The sequence below is a fragment of the Syngnathus leptorhynchus genome, chromosome 13, assembly GCF_054491065.1.
Source record: "Syngnathus leptorhynchus isolate UIUO chromosome 13, UIUO_Slep, whole genome shotgun sequence".
In the NCBI taxonomy this organism is placed as follows: Eukaryota; Metazoa; Chordata; class Actinopteri; order Syngnathiformes; family Syngnathidae; genus Syngnathus; species Syngnathus leptorhynchus.
In genome coordinates, this window is record NC_141207.1 from 9434886 (window position 1) to 9455835 (window position 20950).

Consider the following 20950-nt stretch of genomic DNA (forward strand, 5'->3'; position numbering starts at 1 on the left):
GAAACACACAAAACAGGAGTTGTGGGTGAATATCTGTTGCGTGTTTTGATGTTTGAAAAAAACACCACAATAACAATATCCTTTGCACAAATAGATTGATTTTTTTTTAAATCAAAGTTTGACAAAATAGCACAGTACTTAGACAACCTCAATGACTTTGTTGATTAAAAAAAAAAAAAAAAAGTCATTAATGTTGCTAGTGAGGCTCCTTACCAGCTAAGACAGTGCAACAGTGCTCATTTGAATTATAAAGGCAAAATGGACAATAAAATAGAAAATATTTTGACTGGTGGACCTCTAGTATGTCTAATGTTGTCGACTATAACTCAAAAGTACTTTCCAAAAGTTGAAAATATGCATATAAATAAGAGTAGAAACTTTCGGCTAGAAAGTACAACATTAGTAGCTCAAGACTTTTTGTGCATAAAGAGATGCACAGCAGCGCCCTCTGTTGGAACAGACTCGTGTGCGCATCATACAAGTGTGGGTGGGGGGAGAAAAAAAAAAAAAAGATCAGAGGTTCTCCTGGAGGAAGTGCACCAGCGTGATTTCATAATGTTCTCCAGACTCTGGACGTTTGATGCTGTGCCGTTCGTTGGGATAAACCTAAAGACATTTTAAACACAGAAAACCGTGAAAACTGTCAATCCATTTGTGATTAAATTGAGTTAGTATTACTATTTTTAGAACAGCAAAGTCAAAGTAAGACGTCATTTGAGACCTACTTGAAGACTGTAGGGTTTTCCTTCCCGGATGAGTTGAGATACCAGAAAGTTGGTGTGAAAAAAGTGAACATTCTCGTCAAGAAATCCATGCAGGATCAGTAGTCTGTTTGGTCTGTGGGGGGGGTTCACATACATAAAGGACCCACGCAGGCATGGGGAGAACAGGCAAACTCCACACAAGTTACTCTTTTGTGACCAATCACGATGGGACATTTTGGTTCATATGCTAATGTGGTCGCGTGAACTAAATTGAGTGCATTTTGAAATGAACGCTCTTACTCATTGGGGAACTTGTCGACGTGAAGTGCAACCGAGCAAGCGTCGTAGCCATTCTGGTTGTTTTCGGGGGTATCCAAGTAGCGCTCTGTGTAACCCGTGTCATAAGCCGTCCACATGGTGACTGGAGCTCCTGCGATGGCAACCTAAAAATATATTCTGTGAATTCATTTCAAAGACAAGAGGAAAATGAGGAAAAACTTACTTTGAAGATATCAGGTCTGTGAATGAGGCCCATGAGAGAGAGGAAGCCTCCATAGGACCAGCCATGGATGGCGACACGTTTCAAGTCCACAAACTTATACTTTTCCGCTATGTAGTGCAAACCCTCCACCTGGTCTTCAATCTCCACCTGACCCTGGTGAAGGAAAATAAGGGTTACATTTCTGCCATGAATTCAGTTTGAGTGAAGAACAGCCATACCATTTTGTCCTTCACAGCTCCTTCAAACGCCAGTCCTCGCTGACAGGAGCCCCGCCCGTCAATGATGACCACAACGTAACCAAGAGATGCCAAACTGTTCATCATCTGGTATTTGATGCCTTTATACGAATTATTTACCAACTGGACCTGAGGGGGAAAAAAAACATGAAAAAATGGTTAAACTCAGCAAAAGAAAAAAATACATTGAATGAAGAAGTCAAACCTGAGGACCACCATAGACAAAGACGACGGTAGGATGTTTCCTTCCTGGAACCAAACCGTGCGGTTTGTACAAGAGGCCATAAAGTCGAAAGCCAGATCTCCCCATGAAGCTAAAAATCTCAGGATGGCTGTAATTAGGGGGGTAATCTGAAAATAAAACCAGGAGAGAATGATCAAGTCTTAACACAAGACCAAAAATGCTCCCAATTCACCTATTTGACAAAAGTCATTCAGTACCAGAAGGCTCCATCAGACTCGCCAGGAACTCGGGCTCTTTGTGCAACGGCTTTCCGTCTGAGCCGTTCAGCTTGAAGAGGTGCACGCAAGGTGTGCTGGTCATGCTGCTGTAGTGGCTCACAAATAGGTCAAATGTCTGCACAAATGAACAAAAACACATTTCAAGTTGACTGACTTGTGTGTTTTGTTGCGCCGCGATTACGCACAGGGCTCACGGAGCAGCTGTGTGAGAACCCAAGCTTGGTGAGTCGCACGATTTCTCCCGGTGACTGGTAGCTCACGACGTATAAGTGTTGCTCGAGGGGCGAGTCTTTTGTTCCCTGGAAGTACACCAGCTTTTTGGTCTCATCCACCCAAATCCGAGGGCCGGACAACGACTGCATCAAACACAAGAGGGAAAAAAAGAGGGAAAATCCTCAGAATGGTTTTTCACGCTAATAACGTGACAAATACGTCAATTAGAAGCAAACCTTTGAGCCGTGATTGGCCGACACCTCCCACTCCCCGCTCGTCAGCGCTACCTCCTCCTTGATTGGACATTTGAAATGATCTGGTGATCGTGAAGAATAAAACCAGAGGGGATCAGTTAACATGGAAAATGCTGATGTGAATATTTCGATTTAGCACAGAGTAACCTTCAGAGTGTGTGTAGTCTTTGGTCCAGTTGTAAGTGCCCCGTTCCAACAGTGTTGTGACCTTGTACAGGTGGCAGAAACCCGTTTTGGACTCGTTGACTGTGAGAAATGTGAGCTCCTCATCGTTGCTTTGATTGAATGGGTAGAAGACATCGTGGACCTAAAAACAACAACAACCAAATTGCAGCTTTCTATCATTTCTTATTTTGTATATGATGGAGGGGTCCATGTACATTGATCCATATGTCACTCTTCTGTTGGTAAATGATGAGTGGCTGAGCCGTGTCTCCGACCGCCTCCAGGTTCTCCAGTCTGCTGGCGTTGTCCAGGTTTACAGGAATGAAGAGCGACAAAGGTAACAGGACCAATTGGAGATGCTGCTGCCTTCGGTTCATCAGGGCTGCCCATGCACTGAGAGTAGAGTGAGTCACAAGAGTAACCACATTTTTTTTCCTTTTTCACCCCACTAACTTACTATCGACCATCTTTAGTCCATCCGGCTCGGGTGATGTATTCTGCAGCGGGGAACAAGCTTGCGAAAGACACAAGCAACTCTTTCTCCTGTGTGCTGACAATCTAGAGAGGAAGGCAGAATATTGATCATTTTTATTGGATTGGATGACGACGACAACAAAACAGAATAAAACAGAAGCCGTTCGCTCGTTTCAAAAGGAGTAAAACACTCACATTGCCGAGATTGTCTATCTTGATTTCAGCTAATTTCAGGGTAACGGTCGGGTTCTTGCTGCCTGGAAATAAGCAATTCAGAACCCTTCAATGCAGTTGCTCCCTCTTGTGGTGTAAAATGCGTATTACAGCTTCATGAAATAGGGCGACTCCTCATAACATCAGAACCTAGGTATCGTTGAAAGCCCAAATAAAAGTTGCAAAACCGTTCTGCACAGATTTGGACATATAACGCAGAAGTACCTGCGCGTGGGTATCGGTACACATCGGTACTACATTCCTCCAGAGCTGGAGATGGAACGTGGATAATGTCAACCTCTGATTCATCCACTTCCTCATACAAAATCCTCAATGTTTTTCCACCATCTGATCCTAAGACAGCAATCAAAACACAGGGAAAGAAGACCATAACAATGAAATAGATTGACAAAAACATATCTTGCAAATTATGACAAGATATTTCTCACCATCTTCCGCTGCCGGACACCACCAGTATCCAGTGAAACGATCAAATTCCTCTTGAGTGACAAAAGAGGCCACGCCGGCGGTTTTGGCATCGGCGTTTGCTTTATCAAGGCCTGAAATGACATTTCAAAGACAATAAAGGCACCGTTGAAGCAATGCTTTAGAAAAAAAATCTCCTTTCTGACCTTTACAGCAGAAGGTGAGCCGCTTTTCTTCCCTCGTCTTGATGCTGGTCAGCCAAATGTCATTTTTGTGGACAAAAGTGATCAAGTTTGAATCGCACGGGCAGATTTTGGCATCCATGCGCGTGCCTGAACATTGACTCTTAATCTCACAAGGCTTCGTTGGCTCTTGCTGCATGCAAACAAAGCCACAAGTAAATTCAAACAGAAAATTGATCGGTCCACATGGTGTTGGAAATATTTTACAATTTAAGAACTCACGTTGAAGTCGTTATCGGAACCGTCGACGCAGTAGTACAGCCTGCTGTTGGCTTGGAACAGGAAAAGTCCCGTTGATCGGTGGTAGTCATAAGATATGATGCCAGAGACCCCTAATCGCTTCCTCTCTCGCAGAAGCTCCTCTTCCCTTGAGAAAACGTCGGAGTGAGGGCTGGCCTAAATGGATGGAAGACAGGACACACGGTTTGTTTGGAGAATTAGAAGTAAAGAAGAATGAAAATAAAAACAGGCTCACCTCAAAGTCATCCAGCAGATGCTTCCATGACAGAGGAAGGGCCTCTTTGCGTACCTTCTTGGGAATGTCAGAGTAGAGTAAGACGTTTTCCCGACTGCCCCTAATGTGGTAAGGCATACCTGTCAAACGAGGGAACAAAGCAACTCTGAAATTTTGCTACGACCATTTGAAGCCATTTTTTTTAGTGGCCTAGTGTGACACCAGTAATTAGGCCCATTCTTTTCTCCATCTTACCGAGGTAATAGATACGATGGGAATGCCCGCCGGCCTCGTCCATCTGGACAAACTGGAAGTCGTACGGCGCCTTGTTGACGAGAAAGCCTACATTCTGGCGGCGGTCGTGAATGATTTTTTGCAGTTCGACCCACGTATGCTTTTGCACCTGGAAAAGGCTTGACGTCACATCCTCCATCTCCACAACCTCTGTGCTGTCGGAGAGCTCGTTCAACACCGGCATGTTTGCCAGCGCTTCGCTAATTCTGTAGAGACATGTTTGGATGACAATCGGAGTTTGAGAGAAAATGAGAAGATTTTATGCAGTCGTAGTGGAATCTCCCAAGTTAAATGGTTGTAACATTTCTGGACCACAAAAAAGTACAAACGAGGTTATTAACTAACGAAATAATTAAAAGTAAATGGAAAAAAACAGCACACGTTTTCACTGACAAAATAAAAAAGATAGATTTTCATTTCCATACCTGCTCTGTCTGTCTTCTTTCTTGTCTTCAGTTTTCAGCCTCTTAACGATGTGCATGAAGCGCTGGATGGCCCTGAACCAGTTTTGGCTTCCTAAAGAATAGAAGGTGAGCACAAAATGACCCCCCCAAAAAAATCAAGTCAAATGAAAATCCATGTTAAACCACCATCATGACAAGAACCTGGTCTAACTGAAAGATTACACAGAAGATATCTGATCTAATCTAAGCTCACATGCTATCGACAGGTAAACGGTTTCCGTTACTGTGATGACGGGCCCAGTCCGAAAAGATATCGACGTGCGGCAACATCCTGGCGCTGCGACTCTTCAGCCTAAGCTCTTCCCAAAATGTCCACAGCAAGGTGATCTTGCTTTGGAGTCTGACTTTGTGACTAGTGTATGACAGCGACACTTCCACGTCTGTGTCAGTACTCTGGCAAATATAACACACTCGTGGCACATTTGACTAAACCCTGTGGCCTGTATTGCAAACTGTTCTGTTGCTTGGGAATAGATGGAGATACAAATTCCAACAAGTTCATTGGTTGTCAGATATCTCAAAATCATGATTTAGCAGTCTTGGGGGAAATAAAGACAGTGTACAAAAGTTGCTCAAATCTGAAGTTGGAGTCATCTTAGCATTTACAAATTCTGATATTAGACTAGGGTTCATTGTATTTACTTTTTAAAACTTTGTTGTAGTAGACTTGTGTGATTTTGAATCCTCCACTTGGGCAAAGTTGACAATTATTCTCAACATGTAAACATATGTCGGGGCAGTATACATAACAAATTGATGGATTTATCGATACCTAGCAATGACAATTTAAAAAAAAGTACTTAAACTTTGACAAAAACATAGGATGAGTTTGCCGTGTGTCCCCGCCCCCCAGCTAGCTACAACAGGCTACCTTGTGAATTGACCAAAACAACACCAATTTAACCAGTTTAACGAACACATTTAGGGTTTGAGTCGCATACACACACACCGACCTTAATTGACTTTAGTTGACGACTCACGTCATAGAAAGCACGAGTAAGTTCGCTGACGTAACTTTGGTCGTCATGTAGCGGACATTAAAAGCAGGACTCTCACTCAGCAAGTCTGCATTTAGGGGTGGGGAGATATTTTTCAGCTTTTTGTTTTTGTTTTGATAACTTCTAGCTTGGCTGAGTTGTTAGAAGTCAGTCATGGAGTGAAGACGTGTCATCCGATGTCAATACCCGGATGTGACAAAATCATATGTTGCCGGAAGACAAGAGCCCACAATTGACAACTCATCGACACTCTTCAAATTAAATCAAAATAGTCAAGGAAATGACAATATTCAAATAGTGTTTACTTACCAAACTAAAAATAATTATTACTATCCAAAACAAATTAAGGGAAAAGACATCCGTGTAACGATTTTTTTAATAATTTGTCCTTTTTGCATAAGTGCATAACGCACCCAAAACAGCCACCTGAGGGAAGTCTACATCTTTAAATAAAATTAAAAAAAAACAAGCAAAGTGTACATTTGAGTACAAAATTCCTTTTTAAAAAATTGCACAGTTTGTGTATAATATATATCTATAATCTCAATTTCAAACAAACTTGAAAGGCTCAGAACGTAAACAACAGTGACCAAATAAAAACAATTTCCCTAGAATTTAAAGCTGGGGAAATGCAAAACCCTGTTTTCATTTGTGTCAACCATAAATATACATATTTATATGTAAGTCTCTTTTCATATAGTCTATGTGCTAGTGTTCAACAACAATCAAAATTATTGCAAAGTAGTTTTAGTTCTACTATAAAACATTGTTGAAGTATTGGAGATAAAAGCATCTTTTGAGTTTCATCATGAATTTTCCATAAATTAGGTAAAGAAAAATATTTGTACAACTCTCTTGACCAAATTGGAAGACCTACTTACATGGAGGTTTCCATTTCACAATGTGCATTTAAAGTAACCCAAACAACAATCCAACACGCATTTACCTGACTCCTTTGGCCCACGCCCCCTTAGAATCAAAATTTTTTACATAATGCCTGTCCCAAAGTGCCAGTCAACGTCGATACGGGTGGAAGCCTTGTACGTTGTGGTTTTGCCCTCTTCCAAACGTGTTGGCCACAGGCTGTGGAGCAGCAGCCGGCTGCGCTGAGCCATACGAGGCCGTTGTCTGACTTGGATCTGCAAAGGTGTGGCTGTACGCAGTCAGGTCCTGAGCGTAGCCTGCGTTGGATGACAACATTTCAGGACACACGACTGGGACAGAGTGACTCATTTCCTTGCATTTGCTGGTGTCATTTGAGAATTAAGTTTCACCAAAAGCTGTAGCCTATGAGATAAAAAAGGACAGTGACATAAGATAAACGGTAGAGGGCGACCTGCACAACCGTATCAGATGTGCAAAACGACACCTCGACCATGCTGCCTCATGTGAAATATAATGATGACACAAACTTTCAAAGTGGAAAAAAATCATCCCAACCAATTTGCTTTTTACACAACAGCTTTGCTGGAGAAACCTCATTCCAACAGTGTCAAGAATGCATTTGCATTAAAAGGAGGTAAGGACCTACATTTACCCTGAGGCCTGGGCTGTGCTTAGGTGCAAAACAAATTTAAAAAAAAGAGAGAAAGACGTTTCTTACCATATTGGCTATACGGAAAGTCGGGCTGCCCAGAGGAAGCTTTGCTCAAGTCCTGAGTTGGTGTAGTGGTAGGAGCAAAGCCCAATGTTGCACTTCCGGGAGTCGTAGGTGGAGGAGGAACCTGCTGAACATACTGTTCTGCTTGAGGAGTGCCAAAAGTGTAACCTGTTACACAATACAATGACACTCTTAATGACTTTTCTCCATTCATAATTGGATGACACTTTATACTTTTGTCTTTCATGCACTTCTCCACTTTCTTCCTGTAAAGTCTGTGCTTGCCACTCACCAAATTGAGGTGCTGTGCTGAAGCCCTGCGCCGGGTAGCCCTGAGCTGCAGCAAAACTGCCTGCTGGGGTGGTGACCAGGAACGCACTGAAAGGTGAAGCGGGCTGTGTCGGGGTTCCCCGGCCCGCTGTTAATGGCGGTCCATAACCACCTGAGCAATTAGAGGACATAATTTTCCCGTCATAAATGCCTTCAATCAAAGTTGTTATTATTATATGGAGAAAAGATTTGGTCGAGTTGAGAGCATACCTATAGGTGGGCCAGTAGTGGAAACCCAAATGCCTTCAAGGACAAAATAATAGTACAACGCTTTAGACAAAGGGCAAAAATGTCATGTGAAAAGTAGACATGCTCAAGGTCCAGTTGAGCTTTTTAAAAACTCCCAGAACTCACCTTGTGGCCCATAAGGCTGTTGCCAACCGTGGACAGGCTGTGCTGGCCAACCATTAGCTGCACTCAAGATGCTTCTGGGTGCCCACTGGCCTGGGCCGAGCTGGCCAGGAGCTTTATTGTCACGAGGTTCTGCTTTCTTTACTTCAACCTGGACAAAGAGACAAGGAGGACACATTTGGTAACGCCTGCAAATGGTCCGGCAAGTCCCCCACCTAGTCAGACCTGTCCTAATCTTGTTTGGGGCCAATTTCGAAAGTTTCACTTAATCAAAAATGATTGTGTATCCAGGAGACAAGTACAGCTATGTGTATCAGGTACTACAAATCAAATTGGATTTTTAAAAAAAAAAATGCAAATATTGTAGAGCTGTCTTGATCTGAAAATTGAATGTACCTGAGAAACATAGATTTTTTTTTTTATATATTCAATGAACTGCCTTCTACAAAAATAACTGTACATTCTAATATAAAATTACAACTTACCTTTCTGCATCTAAAGTATATGAAGAATCTCAATTTATTCTATTTGGAATACGTTTTAAGGGGGATGGATGTCAAGAGAAAATTGCATCTCAATTCTAATCAAATACAAGGTAAACATGCAGAAAGAAAGAGAAAAAAAAACGAGTTTTTTTTTTCCAGTATAAAACTGAATCTTCATACTGTGTCAATTCTGTGGAAAACGTGACTTAAAACTCATCCGTTTGTTCCGAGACTAACGATCTTGGGCTTATTTGCGTTCCATTTCTAACTTGCTGTGTGACGAGGCACAGCAACAAGCAGTTAACCAGCTGAAGGAAAGCGGGCAGAGACTAAGGGGGAGCCAACCAGAAATAGACTGAGGGCTTGAGTTATTGGGGTCACCTTGCAGGAAGAAAATGAATCACAAATTCTACCCAGCTTTAAAGGTGTTGTCGGCAAGTCTCTCTTTTATCGCTGTCGACCCAATTAGGCGCAAGTCGGGGAGTGGGCCCCTGCCGCCGCCGACAGCTAGCGGAGCGCTTTCTCCCGTGGGCATCACAGCTTGGTGTGATGGATACCGTGACTTCTGGAAAGTCCCCAACAGCAGAACTGGGATTTGTAACTCAGTTTGATGTGTTCCATTTTCTAATTTTGTAACTCATACCTCCCCCCGAGCTCCCTCAAGTCCCGGTGTAAGGTAATGTCAAGAACAATGGATTAAGTTGAGGCTTGATGCCTGCTGAAAAAAAAAAAAAAAAAAAAAATCAGGGCAAAGTCAAGGGGGGTGTCTTAACTGGAGCGTTTACAGGTTGAGCTAAATCCATTACCCAATTGAGATTGGATGCAGCCTCAATATAATGAGAAAGACACATTTTAATCAAGGTATCCTGAGAGTCATTATTTTAAGAATAATTTAAAAAAAAAAACTAAATCGAGTCAATTGCCACGTTTAAGTGGAAATCGACGCAGTGCATATAATGGTTTAACATTGTGCCGTGATGAATAATTTACTTTTCCCTTGCTGTAATCGGATTACTTATGCCCGCTAAACAACCCTGGCACACGCTATGAAATTATGTCTATTTTTATTTTTTCAAGTGTGATTTTAGAGACTGTAAAGCGGATGGACACAGTATGGAGATTCTTTGATTGAGGTCACTGATTTTTTTTTTTTTTTTTAACGTAAAAGAAGACATGTTGACGTGGAAGTGACCTGCCAACCAAACATCCAAAAAACAAAAAGAAACAGAACTGATTGGACCAATCCTTTAGGTCAATTCTATTCATATTCATTGAGCTGTGAATGAATTTTTTTTTTTTTTTTTCAATTATAATTATGTAGGCTTACAAATATCTATATTTTTTTCACAAGAGAATTATTTTTGAGAATGACATTGCAACCTAGAGGAGTGGTCAGTTTTAAACAGAGCCTTGGGCGACAAGCCCTAAAATATCAAAATTCAAAGTTTAACAGTGTATCAAAAAAATATGTTTTTGTGTTCAGAAGCCGGATTGTAACATATTGCAATGGGAGTCAAATGAGCCAATTGTATGCAACAGCATTGCATTCCACTCGAATACAAAGTCAGTCGCCAAAGCCTCTGTTTTATCTGAAGGTTAAAATAAAACTACAACTACACACTTTTTTGCCCATGATGTCGTGAAAATGCATGTTGACAGCCTGGTCCACTGATTGTTCGGCCTCGAAAGTAATAAATCCAAAACCTAGCCAACGACCAAGAGTGAATCAAGGTAGCAGGGGGGGGTTTGTGACAACACAAGATGAAGAACAGTATCGGGATTCGGCAGAGTGAGGATCTGTCAAGATTGAGCGAGAGGCTCTTGGGGTTTGGATGATGTCGCACAAGCGGAAATACAACACAAAATCCAAGACTACAAAGCCTGGAAACATTGCTCTGGAGTATTTGGACCATGAAGTGACCATTGGACATGAAGGACGGATAATAAATATTTGTGAATCGATTAGAAGTCAAAAGCTATATTTTCTGCGGTTTCATCCAAACCCCACCTTGAACGGTCCCGGGTATTTTGCTTCGGAGCACATACTTGTGGCAGCCATTGTTAATGCATTACAAAAAAAACATGGAGAAACACAAACTGTAGAATGCCTAGCGCTTTCTCCAAGCTTTCCCAAATTTGAGATTTGACTTTTGAGTCAGCCAGGATAAGCCAAAAATTCAACAATAAAACACTGCAAATGGTAACACAAAGATATAGGCCAGAACTGGTCTCCAAAAAGAAATTTTCATGGGGCACATACAAAGATCACCAGGAAAACACACACACACACACACACACAAAAAAAAAAGCTCATTTATAGGAATGTAGGTTTTAAATATAATCTTGAGGACAAATGAGTAAAAACAATAACATGGATTTTCAGACAATATTTTTTCCAAATACCACAATGATCTACTTCTACTTTCAATTCGATCAACTTTCCACTTTGGCAGAACTAGGCTGAGTACTCATCTCTACTCGGGGACCTAACCTGAATTCGCTAAAACATCCTAAGAGACAAGAGAGATTTCAGAGACCTTCAGCCAAGTATCCCCAAGCTGTGTAGCCTATTGATATTAATAACATCTGTCAATGTCCTCAATCTCCATTTGGACTTGCTATTCAAAACTACTGTCAATCATTTTATGCAAAATTTATACAAAATGAAAAGTATCCTCGAAATGTTCATAACAGTTATGACTTTGTATAAACCCCAAGAACCAATTGAACGTTTGGGCCTTTTTCGAAAGTTTGGCCTGTACCTCTGTGGTACCAGTCAATGCACAGTAACCTAAAGGAGAAAAGACAAACCTTAAGAGACACAGTTAATCACATTCAAACAATTCACGAGGAGAAGGGTCGGGGATGGGCGGGGGGGGAGCACAGAGGAAAAGAAAATATAAAGGGCGCACTTGCAAATATACTTCACTTTTCTACATATGGGGGGAAACATAATATGCCATTTAAGGAAGACGTATCACTTATGTGCAAACTCAAGGTGAAGAAAACTTAATGCCACATTATACATCACGTTTTAAAGTTACGCTTACAACGATTGTGCTATGGTGTTAACTGGTGCGTTGGGTCATGTTAAAGTCCAATGACAAACTAGTCCCTTTCTCCCAACAGAGGGTGAATGGAGTGAAGGAGGAAGAGCAACACAGAACATGTCGTGGGTCGCCGGCCGCGGCATCGTTACCATGTAGGACAAATGTCGATGGAACAGATGTGACTGGAGGTGACTGGGCCCACCCGAGCTGACACCAGCATTGCCGGTGGCTGCTCTGATTTCCAGTGAGGCATCACTATACATGCAATTATGTTACTTCTACTTTCAGGCAGTTCATAAGGAGGCCTTTCTTTGTTTTTATGTCACACATCAACCCTTGTTCTTGTGAAATACACAATCATTGAGGCATCTTTGAAGGTCAAATCGCCTTTGGAACTCAAACTGTTCTCTCTCTCTCTCTCTCTCTCTCTCTTTTGCACGTTGACCATCTGGCTGCCTCTACTGTCTCCCGATTTTAGTGGATGCTTTTCCTCCCAAAGCATCTGCTAACTACTAGCTATTAAATTTTTGCATTTCTGATTTTTTTTTGTCTCGCAATTAAAAAAAAGTCACACAATGAATCTTTCTAATATCCTCAAAATGAGGTATCAAAACTCTAGATTGTTATCTTGACACGACAGAAGTTGTACTGTCTATTTAGCGCACGCTAGGATCGCTTGGTATGACCTCAAATGGAGCGCTGCAGTGATTAAATGTCATTTCCACAGTTGAATGGTCTGTTTCTCTTTGGGCCAGAATAGTTTGTCATTAGATTTAAGATGGTAAGGTATTGAGGGAGGGCGGGCAGGCGGGAGGAAGGGAGGGTGGGATTGAAAACGGGATCAGCTTTTACCTCGGGGCCTCTGCTTCTCCGCATCATAGATCATTACCACCTCTGTGACCTTGAATTGGACAAAGGGAAACAATGGCCATTTAGAAACGCAGACGGGGTCTTTTGTTTATCTCAATTCTGAAAAAAGTCCATTTGCTCTTTCCTATTCCATAAAATGTGATTTTTATTTTTTTTAAAATTTGAATTCATTTGTCCAAAGAGTCATCAAGCCAAGTGACAATACTCACCACGCCAAACCTATTGAAATAGTCCCTGAGTTCAGGTTCGCCACAGTTATGGGGAATTCCACCTACAAATATCTTCTTCGATTTATTGCTATCGGCTTTGCTGCCCTTCTGAAAGAAAACAAGGAGTGTATGGATTACAGTGTCTGTTAAAGGATATCCCTGGGGGAAAGGCCGCTTAGCCATCATCTATTCAGGCGCTGCAGAAGAAATTAGGTTCTCCTCTTGCCCTGGGGTATAATTCTTAACATGTCATGTCAACGCAAACACTAGTCTCCACAGATCAGGGAACACGGACGGCTTCCTCCGCTCACTCTCTTTGCAGTCGCATTGCACGACACTCCGACTGGAAAGGCTCGAGGCTGCTCCCGCAAGAAAGACCTCCGTCAAATACGTCTTTTGATTATCGGGATTGCTTTATCCATAAACGCAGTCTCGGTGTTTTTCTAGTGTCGGGCAGATCCCTTACAAAACCAGCACTTTTCAGAAAAAAAAAAAAAAAGTAATGTCAAAGAGTGCAAGCCATTTTCAACACTTCATATTGGTCAATCATTTGTAAAAAAATATATATCATTTGTAAAAACAATAATTAAAAAATATATAAAATATATAGATTCAGGAAAAAATATTAAAGCAGTGGTGTTTTGTTCCATTGGTTGGTTATTTGCTTAGTGAGCAATTATTACACCTAGCACTGTCTGGCAAGGAAAAAAAAAAAAAAAAAGTCACATTCTACTCACCCAGCCTTCCTTAGTTCGAGTCTTTTCAGGTTGCATTCCACGAGGAGTGCATGGCTTCGGGTCAATCTGACGGCATAGAGCGGAAATGTTTACCCACCGACGTCAAATGTTTATCTGAATAAATGCTTGGCTACTGCGTTCAGTCACAATTGCAACGTGAACTGCCAAATTTGACTTTAAACAGGTAAGTCTTGCTCAGCAAACCAATAATCGTTTTTTTTTTTTTGCAAGTAGCATGCATGTACATCACTTCAACGCTTTCTTGGCTTAACTGCACAAATATGCACGTGTATTGTTTCACACTTACATTTCTGCCGTCTAAATTATGCGGCTTTGTCTCCAGCACCGTCCGTACACAATTGGGGTCTTTGAATTTGACAAAACCAAAGCCTCGTGACTGATTAGTGGTTTTGTCCTTCATTATAACACAATCTACCACTTCCCCATATTGTGAAAAGTAGTTTCTCAGGGTTTCTGAGGGAAGATAAAAAGAAAAACAAAAGAATGATTCAATCATCATAGCAACACTGCCAACGTGAAACAGCTAGAAAAGACACGAGGGGCGGGCGGACACATTCATTCCAAGTGAAAAATTGAGCTTGGAAAACACAAATGAACATCTTTTAAAAATGATTCCTAAAGGACTGGCCCCATGTCAACTTTCATAGCGCCGCAGCCCCGAGATGCCGGCGCACGCCCACTGAGTCCAAGTGAGCAAGTTTCAACAAATGAGGAGTCTGTAATTGCTTTTCTCATTGCCGGGAAGCCCTGCGGTCAATGCCAAGGGAACAAGCTGAGTTCCACACTGCTGTGCTTGTAATCTTTATGCTACAGTGCCATTAAGACACACGAGTCCAAAGTTACACGGTGGTCAGACCACAAATCATCAGTGAAGAGTTGGGACGCGGGCTAGACCATCTCGGAGAAGGTTGTGTAACAACACCAAAGTCACGTTCAGTCATGTAAAAGGAGCAAGATTCCAAACACTCCAAATGTTCTCATGCTAAATGCTCACTGAAGAAGACAATTTAAAGTGCTGGGGGGGGGGAAAATATTCCAATGATGAGCAAACCGCGTTCAATACGTTAACGTCACGGTCGTCGGAGCGTTACCGAAATGAGATTGTATTTAGTAACACACCTATTCCGGCTGATGATTATTTCAACAGGAATGCTTGCGTATTCAACAAAGCTGTCACGCTATTGGGTGTAGATTTTAAGGCTACCGGAGAAAAAAAAATAATAATAATTAAAAAGCAAGAATGATATGAGAGTTATGATACTTACCTTGTGTGGTGCTCCAGTCCAGCCCACCAACAAATAATTTTCTACATAAACAGAAATGAAAGGACCATTACAAGTTCACAGATGGAAAGAGAACACACATGCAGTTACAAAGGTGGAAAGAGTCAGACACACCGGTTTAAGTGCATAAAAAACAGCTACACCAATGTAAACGCTAATGAAGCCATTTGTACACACTTAGGTAGACGAGTACACTGTCAGGTATACGACTGCAAACAGTATATCCTACATTGGTATACAGTCAGACGTCAAAGTGCAGTCAAGTACATGAGTGCACTCAAGTCAGGTAGATTGATGTAAACGGTACATAGGCGGAAACCGTGGAAATAAAAAATTGCTGCCTGCAATTTATTATCATCTTAGTCGGCAATTAACAAGTAAAGATAAATCAAGTCTCATTAATGATCAAATACTCGATCATTGTTACACTTCTCCAGTCAGATACATTAGTATACTCTGCCAATTACACATGGGAAACAGTAAAGTACACGCATGTACACATTCACTAATTATACAGTAGACAGATGTAAACAAAGTGCAGTCAATTAGACAGATCAGGTGACCACTGGAAGTACATGTGGTGATTTAAGCACCAGTTTCTGATTTATTTCATCTCACATGCTTGTGTCATCATTCATTTATCCAAGTATGCTCGTTTTCACCCTCCACTTAACAGCAAATTGTGAGGCTACAATGGCACAGGCTGCAGCCGGATGTATCCAGTCTGTAGTCTGAGCACGGATGGACGCTGACACTTAACAAGCACTTGATCATCCTGCTTCCATTTCATCGTGTGAAAGGTGGACGGACGACTAGCCGGGGAAATCATCTCAAACAGTCCCGCGGTGCCCGCTAAGTGTCCTCTTGGCCAAGTCAGTCTAGTCTGACTTGTGCTTCACTGGCAAATGTTAGCTTGGTTAGCGCAGATGCTTCGAACCCGGAGAAAAACACAACCGGCATAAGTGAATAGCGAGATTATTTGCCACATTTCCCCAATAAAAAATGGGGTTGAAGCCAAGGTCAACGTCGGACGTTTGTACTCAAGCTGGCGTAATGGCGAATTTCCACAATAAATGTCACTTTTTTGCCCTTATTTGCAGGTGCTAACGCTCTCGCTAACTTACTGGAGCTAACCTAGCTCGTTAGCAAATGCTAGCTGTCAAAAGGGAACAGTGCAAGTTCGATTCCAAATAAGATGAAGAATTTCGGAAACGTCGCTTGGTAGGAAGACACTTACCCGATTTCATCGCCGATTAAGTTGTTCATTTCTGAGTTTGGAGCGGAGGGAGGGGGAGCTGCGTGAGCTGTGTGGCCGCCGGCTTCTCGCTTGACTGCTGCCCCTCTCACACTGAGAGCGAAGCAAGGAAGGTCACTCCGCTTTTTGGTTCAAAACTGCTCTGCGCAATGACGACACCACAGTGTGCACCCGCCTTTAAAGGAACACTGCACCGCGACCACCACCGCACCGCACCCGCACCGCACCGCACCGCAGCAGCCCGAAGAAATTCATCCAAAGAAATAACCATTGCAAATACTACCTCCTCACTTAAATTGTCTATTTTTTTTCACGTGCAGCATCAATGGTTTAAGTATTCTGGTTTTTGAATAAAGGGATGTCCATTTATATTTACGCACACTATATTAGGTTTACGTGCATCATGGCGACCTTTGACCTTCCATGAAGACAAATAGAGAATGTGCTGCCGTCTTGTGGCTCAAGTTGTTCAAATCAAACAAGCAATCTCATTTTGTTAAACTCAACCTAAATGACATTAAACCTGTATGCATTACTTCATGCATTTGACAAATTAAACGAGAAATAAATAAAACATGTAACCCACCTTAATGCAATTTAAAGTCATTTATAATTACTGCACAATATCTCACCGTCTCTTTCGCCACATTCTTGAAGACAGAGCCACGTTGGCATCATTTCAAGGGGGTGGCTTTATTCTCAGGAATTCACAATACTTAATAGGGGGGAATCATTTGAGACCCCTACATTCTCTAAATGTTAAGAGAATTGCCCTAGAGACCCTGAAATCCTCACACAAAAGGCCAGCTTTTGTGACACAAGTACCCATAGCTACAATAGCTGATGAGTACATTTGATTTTGCCAATTTCAACCAAACTAGAATGTCACAACATGAAAACCGCAGTTGCTGTCGATGCTTGTGAGCGCTCACATTAATATTCACAAGCAGTGTAGCTAAAGAGGCCCCTGCAGCATGAGAGGTAGGTGGACATTAAACCATGACTACACAAGGACCCTCAGTGAGGAGAAAACCCCACTCAGCCTCGGCTAATGTGCCTGAAGTGCATGCTGGGTAATGGTGGTCCAGGTGATGCGAAGAGGGCAAAAATGAACTGTTTTGGCCCGTGTTTAATGTTGCACGGGGGAAAAAGGTGACACATTATTGATGAATTAAGTCTCAACAAAAAAATCGGTCACATTCTAGGTACAAAAATATACAAATCGATATCATTTAACGTGACAATTCCAAAGTAACACACAATATGACCACGACAAATCACAGACTCAACACCTGCAACATTTGGGTTTGTAAACATGCCATGTTCATTATTTTTGCACACCGAGGGGTGCTATTTAGACAGCTGTGGCCTGGAACAGATGGACTGTGTGTCTGAACTTTAGAACCAGTGAGAATCTCCATACATTGGTGCTTCTCACGCCAGTGACGTGCAGTGAACTTTAGGACTGCTGAGGCACCACTTCATAAAAGTATGAACACAAAATGGAACATTAGCTTCTTCAATTTTGACTTGCATTGAAACGTCCCAAATAAGGTCAAAATAAAGCCGGCCCTCTTTTTGTTGTTGTTGTTCTTCACATGCAGAGAATGTCCAGGAGGGGGCAGCAGTGCCTCACTTGCCTACGCTGACCCCACGTCCCTGTCTTATGTTTTGCATCAAGCACCACGTCAAAAAGTACTTAGCTCTCTAAGTACCGCCATAACGCGCTAATAAAGTAAGGAAGTTGGCCCAAATACAAATGGATTGCACTTTCAAAAATTGTATGCGACAGGTCTGCTCAAAAATCAAAATGGTAAGAGGAATCACTCTAATGCTAATCAACAGACCAATAAGTGTTGAGGCTCAGATTCAGGAATTAGTAGCAAGGTGTTTCAAGAAGACAATACTATTTTAAATTGTGACTAAAAATAGGATAACGCTTCTTTAAAAGTTGAACCACAGTAGACGAGGAATGGAATGGAATTATCAAAGAAACCCTATTTTGATATAGCTTGCTTAAAACGGACATTTAATAATAATTTTAAAAAACAATCAAGTCCAAAATCAATTTTGCCTAAAGTCCATACTCGTAAAGAATGTACAGCAACTATCTTCTACTTTTTTACCTTTGCCTCATCTGAGGGGCTTGAGATTGCAAATTATTCACCCGAGTGGCGCATCTAGTGTGGAGACAATCTCGGAGGCGAGCGAGCACCGTGGCTTGCGCCCGCCCGCCTTTGACCTGCAATGCTGTCAATGCCCCGCAGCGTCAGCACTCCCGAGCCCGATATAAACCCCCGGCCTTTCGCCCCCTTACGCCGTGTAGACAGTCTTGTCGGGCACAAGCAAAATGAGCAGCAGCGCCTCAGTCGATCAACCCATTTTCTCCAAGGGGGAGGACTGCAAATCGTCGTGGCACGACGCCAACGCTGGCTACAATGAAGCCGATACTCACCTGGAGATTATGGGCAAGCCCGTGATGGAGCGCTGGGAGACCCCGTACATGCACTCCCTGGCAACGGTGGCAGCCTCCAAAGGTTACTTGACCTTTTATTATTGTGATGTAAATTGCACAATAGTTTTATTTTCTTCATTGATCTATCGTTTGTTTCTTCTGTGGAAAAAAAGTAATTTAATATGGCATGCAGACGTACTTACGCTGAATTAACAAACGTTTGACTTCCTTTTTTTGATCAAATTTCTGGCGCACACTTAGATAGGGGGGAAAGTGAACAGAGTCCAGCAGCTGTCGTGGAAATTGGCCAAGAAGTCTGCAGAGCGTGGTGGTGGTGGTGGGGGGGTCGTTTTTGCTTTGTGTGAAAATAGACTCACACACTCCCATGTGCGAGGGAGGACAAGCGTCAGTGCCGAAACTTTCTCGGCATTGAGTTAGTTACTAAGTTACCGAGCTATTGTGCTACTGTAGTTTACATTTAAAAAGGCAATTTGCCTCCTACTATGGTGTAAGGAATTGAAGACCAATAAATCAACCAGGAACCCAGCAACGACACCTTAAGCATCTACTCGTCCACTCACGTCTATTTATATTCTTGAAACCCTGTCAGCTTTCCAGTCACACCCAACTAACTTGTGATCCTTAAACAGGAAACCTAAAAGATTTTTTTTAATCACCGCAACGCCGATCACTCTATTTTGTTTGATTAACTATGGCAAATTTTGAAGGTCGAGTTTAAAGAGATCATTTCGCTGCTGTTTGTCATCCAGGCGGTCGGGTTCTGGAGATCGGTTTTGGCATGGCCATTGCTGCCACCAAAGTGGAATCCTTCCCCATTGAGGAGCACTGGATCATCGAGTGCAACGATGGCGTCTTTAGCCGACTGGAGAACTGGGCCAAGTCTCAACCGCACAAGGTCTATAGAAAAGTTTTGGAACCTGGTCTGTTAAGGCTTTCTGCTCAGTTTTTGGTGTCGTCGTAGGTTGTCCCCCTCAAGGGTCTCTGGGAGCAGGTTGTACCCACCCTGCCTGATAACCACTTTGACGGTATGAAAATCACAGCAAACATTGACTTCCTGCAAACCACTTCGAACAAACATTTTTGTCTTCCCTTGCAGGTATCTTGTATGACACGTACCCTCTGTCTGAAGACAAATGGCATACACACCAGTTTGACTTTATCAAGGTTTGAACACAATTAGGAGCTGGGGCAAAATGTTAAAAGTGGAATCATATAAATTGGTACTTTGTGTGTGCGTGCGTAGGGTCACGCTCACCGATTGCTGAAACCCGGCGGCGTTCTCACCTACTGCAATCTGACCTCCTGGGGCGAGCTGCTCAAGGGCAAATATAACAATATCGAGACCATGTTTCAGGTGAGTTGCTATCGTCAGCAAACGCAATTGCAGTCTGTTTATCACCATGAGTTTGGCGATACAAGAGTGGAAAGGAGGAGGAAAAAACCCCCCAAAAAACTGGAGTAGGATTATCTTGGACACACGTTATTTTCAGCATCTATATGGCTACGGCAAGACCAAAGTTCAGTTTTGATTTAAGTTTTTAAAGCTGAACTAAGACCTCCTTATCATTAGGATTCAATTGAATTGACAATTGACTACAAACGGGTAAACATTCACTCTTGATAACTATGGGAATTAATCAGTGATTTTTTTTTTTTTACAATCAGCATTAAGGGTTTGTGTGGTTAAGACGAAATGCATCTTCACTGTACATCGGCCTTGAGTTTAGGGCAAACGTTAACGTGCTGCGATAGGGCAAGGTTAGTGATAAGAACGTCTTGAAGCCTTACTGAGCAACTGTTAATGATTTCAGGAGAGCCAGGTGCCTCATCTGCTTGAAGCCGGCTTCAAGAAGGAGAAGATAAGCACTACCACCATGGACATTGGACCTCCCACTGAGTGCAAATACTATTCCTTCCATAAGATGATCACCCCCACCATTTTCAAAGAGTAAAGTGCAAAACACTAAGGAAGATTTTTTTTTTCTTTTTTTTTTTTACCAGTATGCGCCTTCTCTGACTTTTTCTCCTCATTTTTGTTTGCCTTCTTTCAATAAAACCAAGTCCATAGCATGAGTCATTGGATTTTTCAATTTATGCTAGCATGTCACGAGGGAACAACAGGGCAGCTTTTACACTCCACAGTCCCCTCTTCATTAAACAAATTTAAGCAGCACTTGACTCA

General features: G+C 42.2%; 3 protein-coding genes across 5 annotated transcripts; 1 reads left to right on the forward strand and 2 right to left on the reverse strand.

The window, feature by feature from the left end:
• Positions 1-81: 81 nt before the first annotated feature.
• On the reverse strand, positions 82-6301 carry LOC147047590 (dipeptidyl peptidase 9-like). Of its 2 annotated transcripts, none has more exons than XM_085928916.1 (21): positions 6084-6301; positions 5065-5155; positions 4601-4845; positions 4367-4485; positions 4114-4287; positions 3856-4024; positions 3673-3783; positions 3449-3577; positions 3206-3267; positions 2994-3094; positions 2752-2929; positions 2519-2678; positions 2354-2433; positions 2090-2260; positions 1884-2019; positions 1648-1793; positions 1425-1571; positions 1207-1359; positions 1005-1147; positions 726-837; positions 82-606 (listed from the first exon to the last, which is right to left on the reverse strand). In XM_085928916.1, the coding sequence occupies exons 2-21, from the start codon at positions 5118-5120 to the stop codon at positions 514-516; spliced, it is 2685 nt and encodes an 894-aa protein (XP_085785042.1). In that variant the 5' UTR covers positions 5121-5155; positions 6084-6301; the 3' UTR covers positions 82-513. The 2 variants fall into 2 exon arrangements, with proteins under 2 accessions (XP_085785042.1, XP_085785041.1); XM_085928915.1 differs by having other exon boundaries at positions 6057-6301.
• Positions 6302-6440: 139 nt separating this feature from the next.
• dazap1 (DAZ associated protein 1) lies at positions 6441-16708 on the reverse strand. Of its 2 annotated transcripts, none has more exons than XM_085928959.1 (12): positions 16275-16708; positions 15020-15060; positions 14041-14207; positions 13734-13799; positions 12997-13101; positions 12770-12818; positions 10489-10571; positions 8386-8533; positions 8242-8274; positions 7994-8143; positions 7705-7869; positions 6441-7282 (listed from the first exon to the last, which is right to left on the reverse strand). In XM_085928959.1, exons 1-12 carry the CDS (start codon positions 16301-16303, stop codon positions 7116-7118), a joined length of 1203 nt encoding a protein of 400 aa, XP_085785085.1. In that variant the 5' UTR covers positions 16304-16708; the 3' UTR covers positions 6441-7115. The 2 variants fall into 2 exon arrangements, with proteins under 2 accessions (XP_085785085.1, XP_085785084.1); XM_085928958.1 differs by having other exon boundaries at positions 12997-13104; positions 16275-16707.
• Positions 16709-18446: 1738 nt separating this feature from the next.
• gamt (guanidinoacetate N-methyltransferase) lies at positions 18447-20841 on the forward strand. Its single transcript, XM_085928984.1, has 6 exons — positions 18447-18829; positions 19518-19663; positions 19730-19793; positions 19865-19932; positions 20012-20122; positions 20580-20841. Exons 1-6 carry the CDS (start codon positions 18643-18645, stop codon positions 20718-20720), a joined length of 717 nt encoding a protein of 238 aa, XP_085785110.1. The 5' UTR covers positions 18447-18642; the 3' UTR covers positions 20721-20841.
• The last annotated feature ends 109 nt before the right edge of the window (positions 20842-20950 follow it).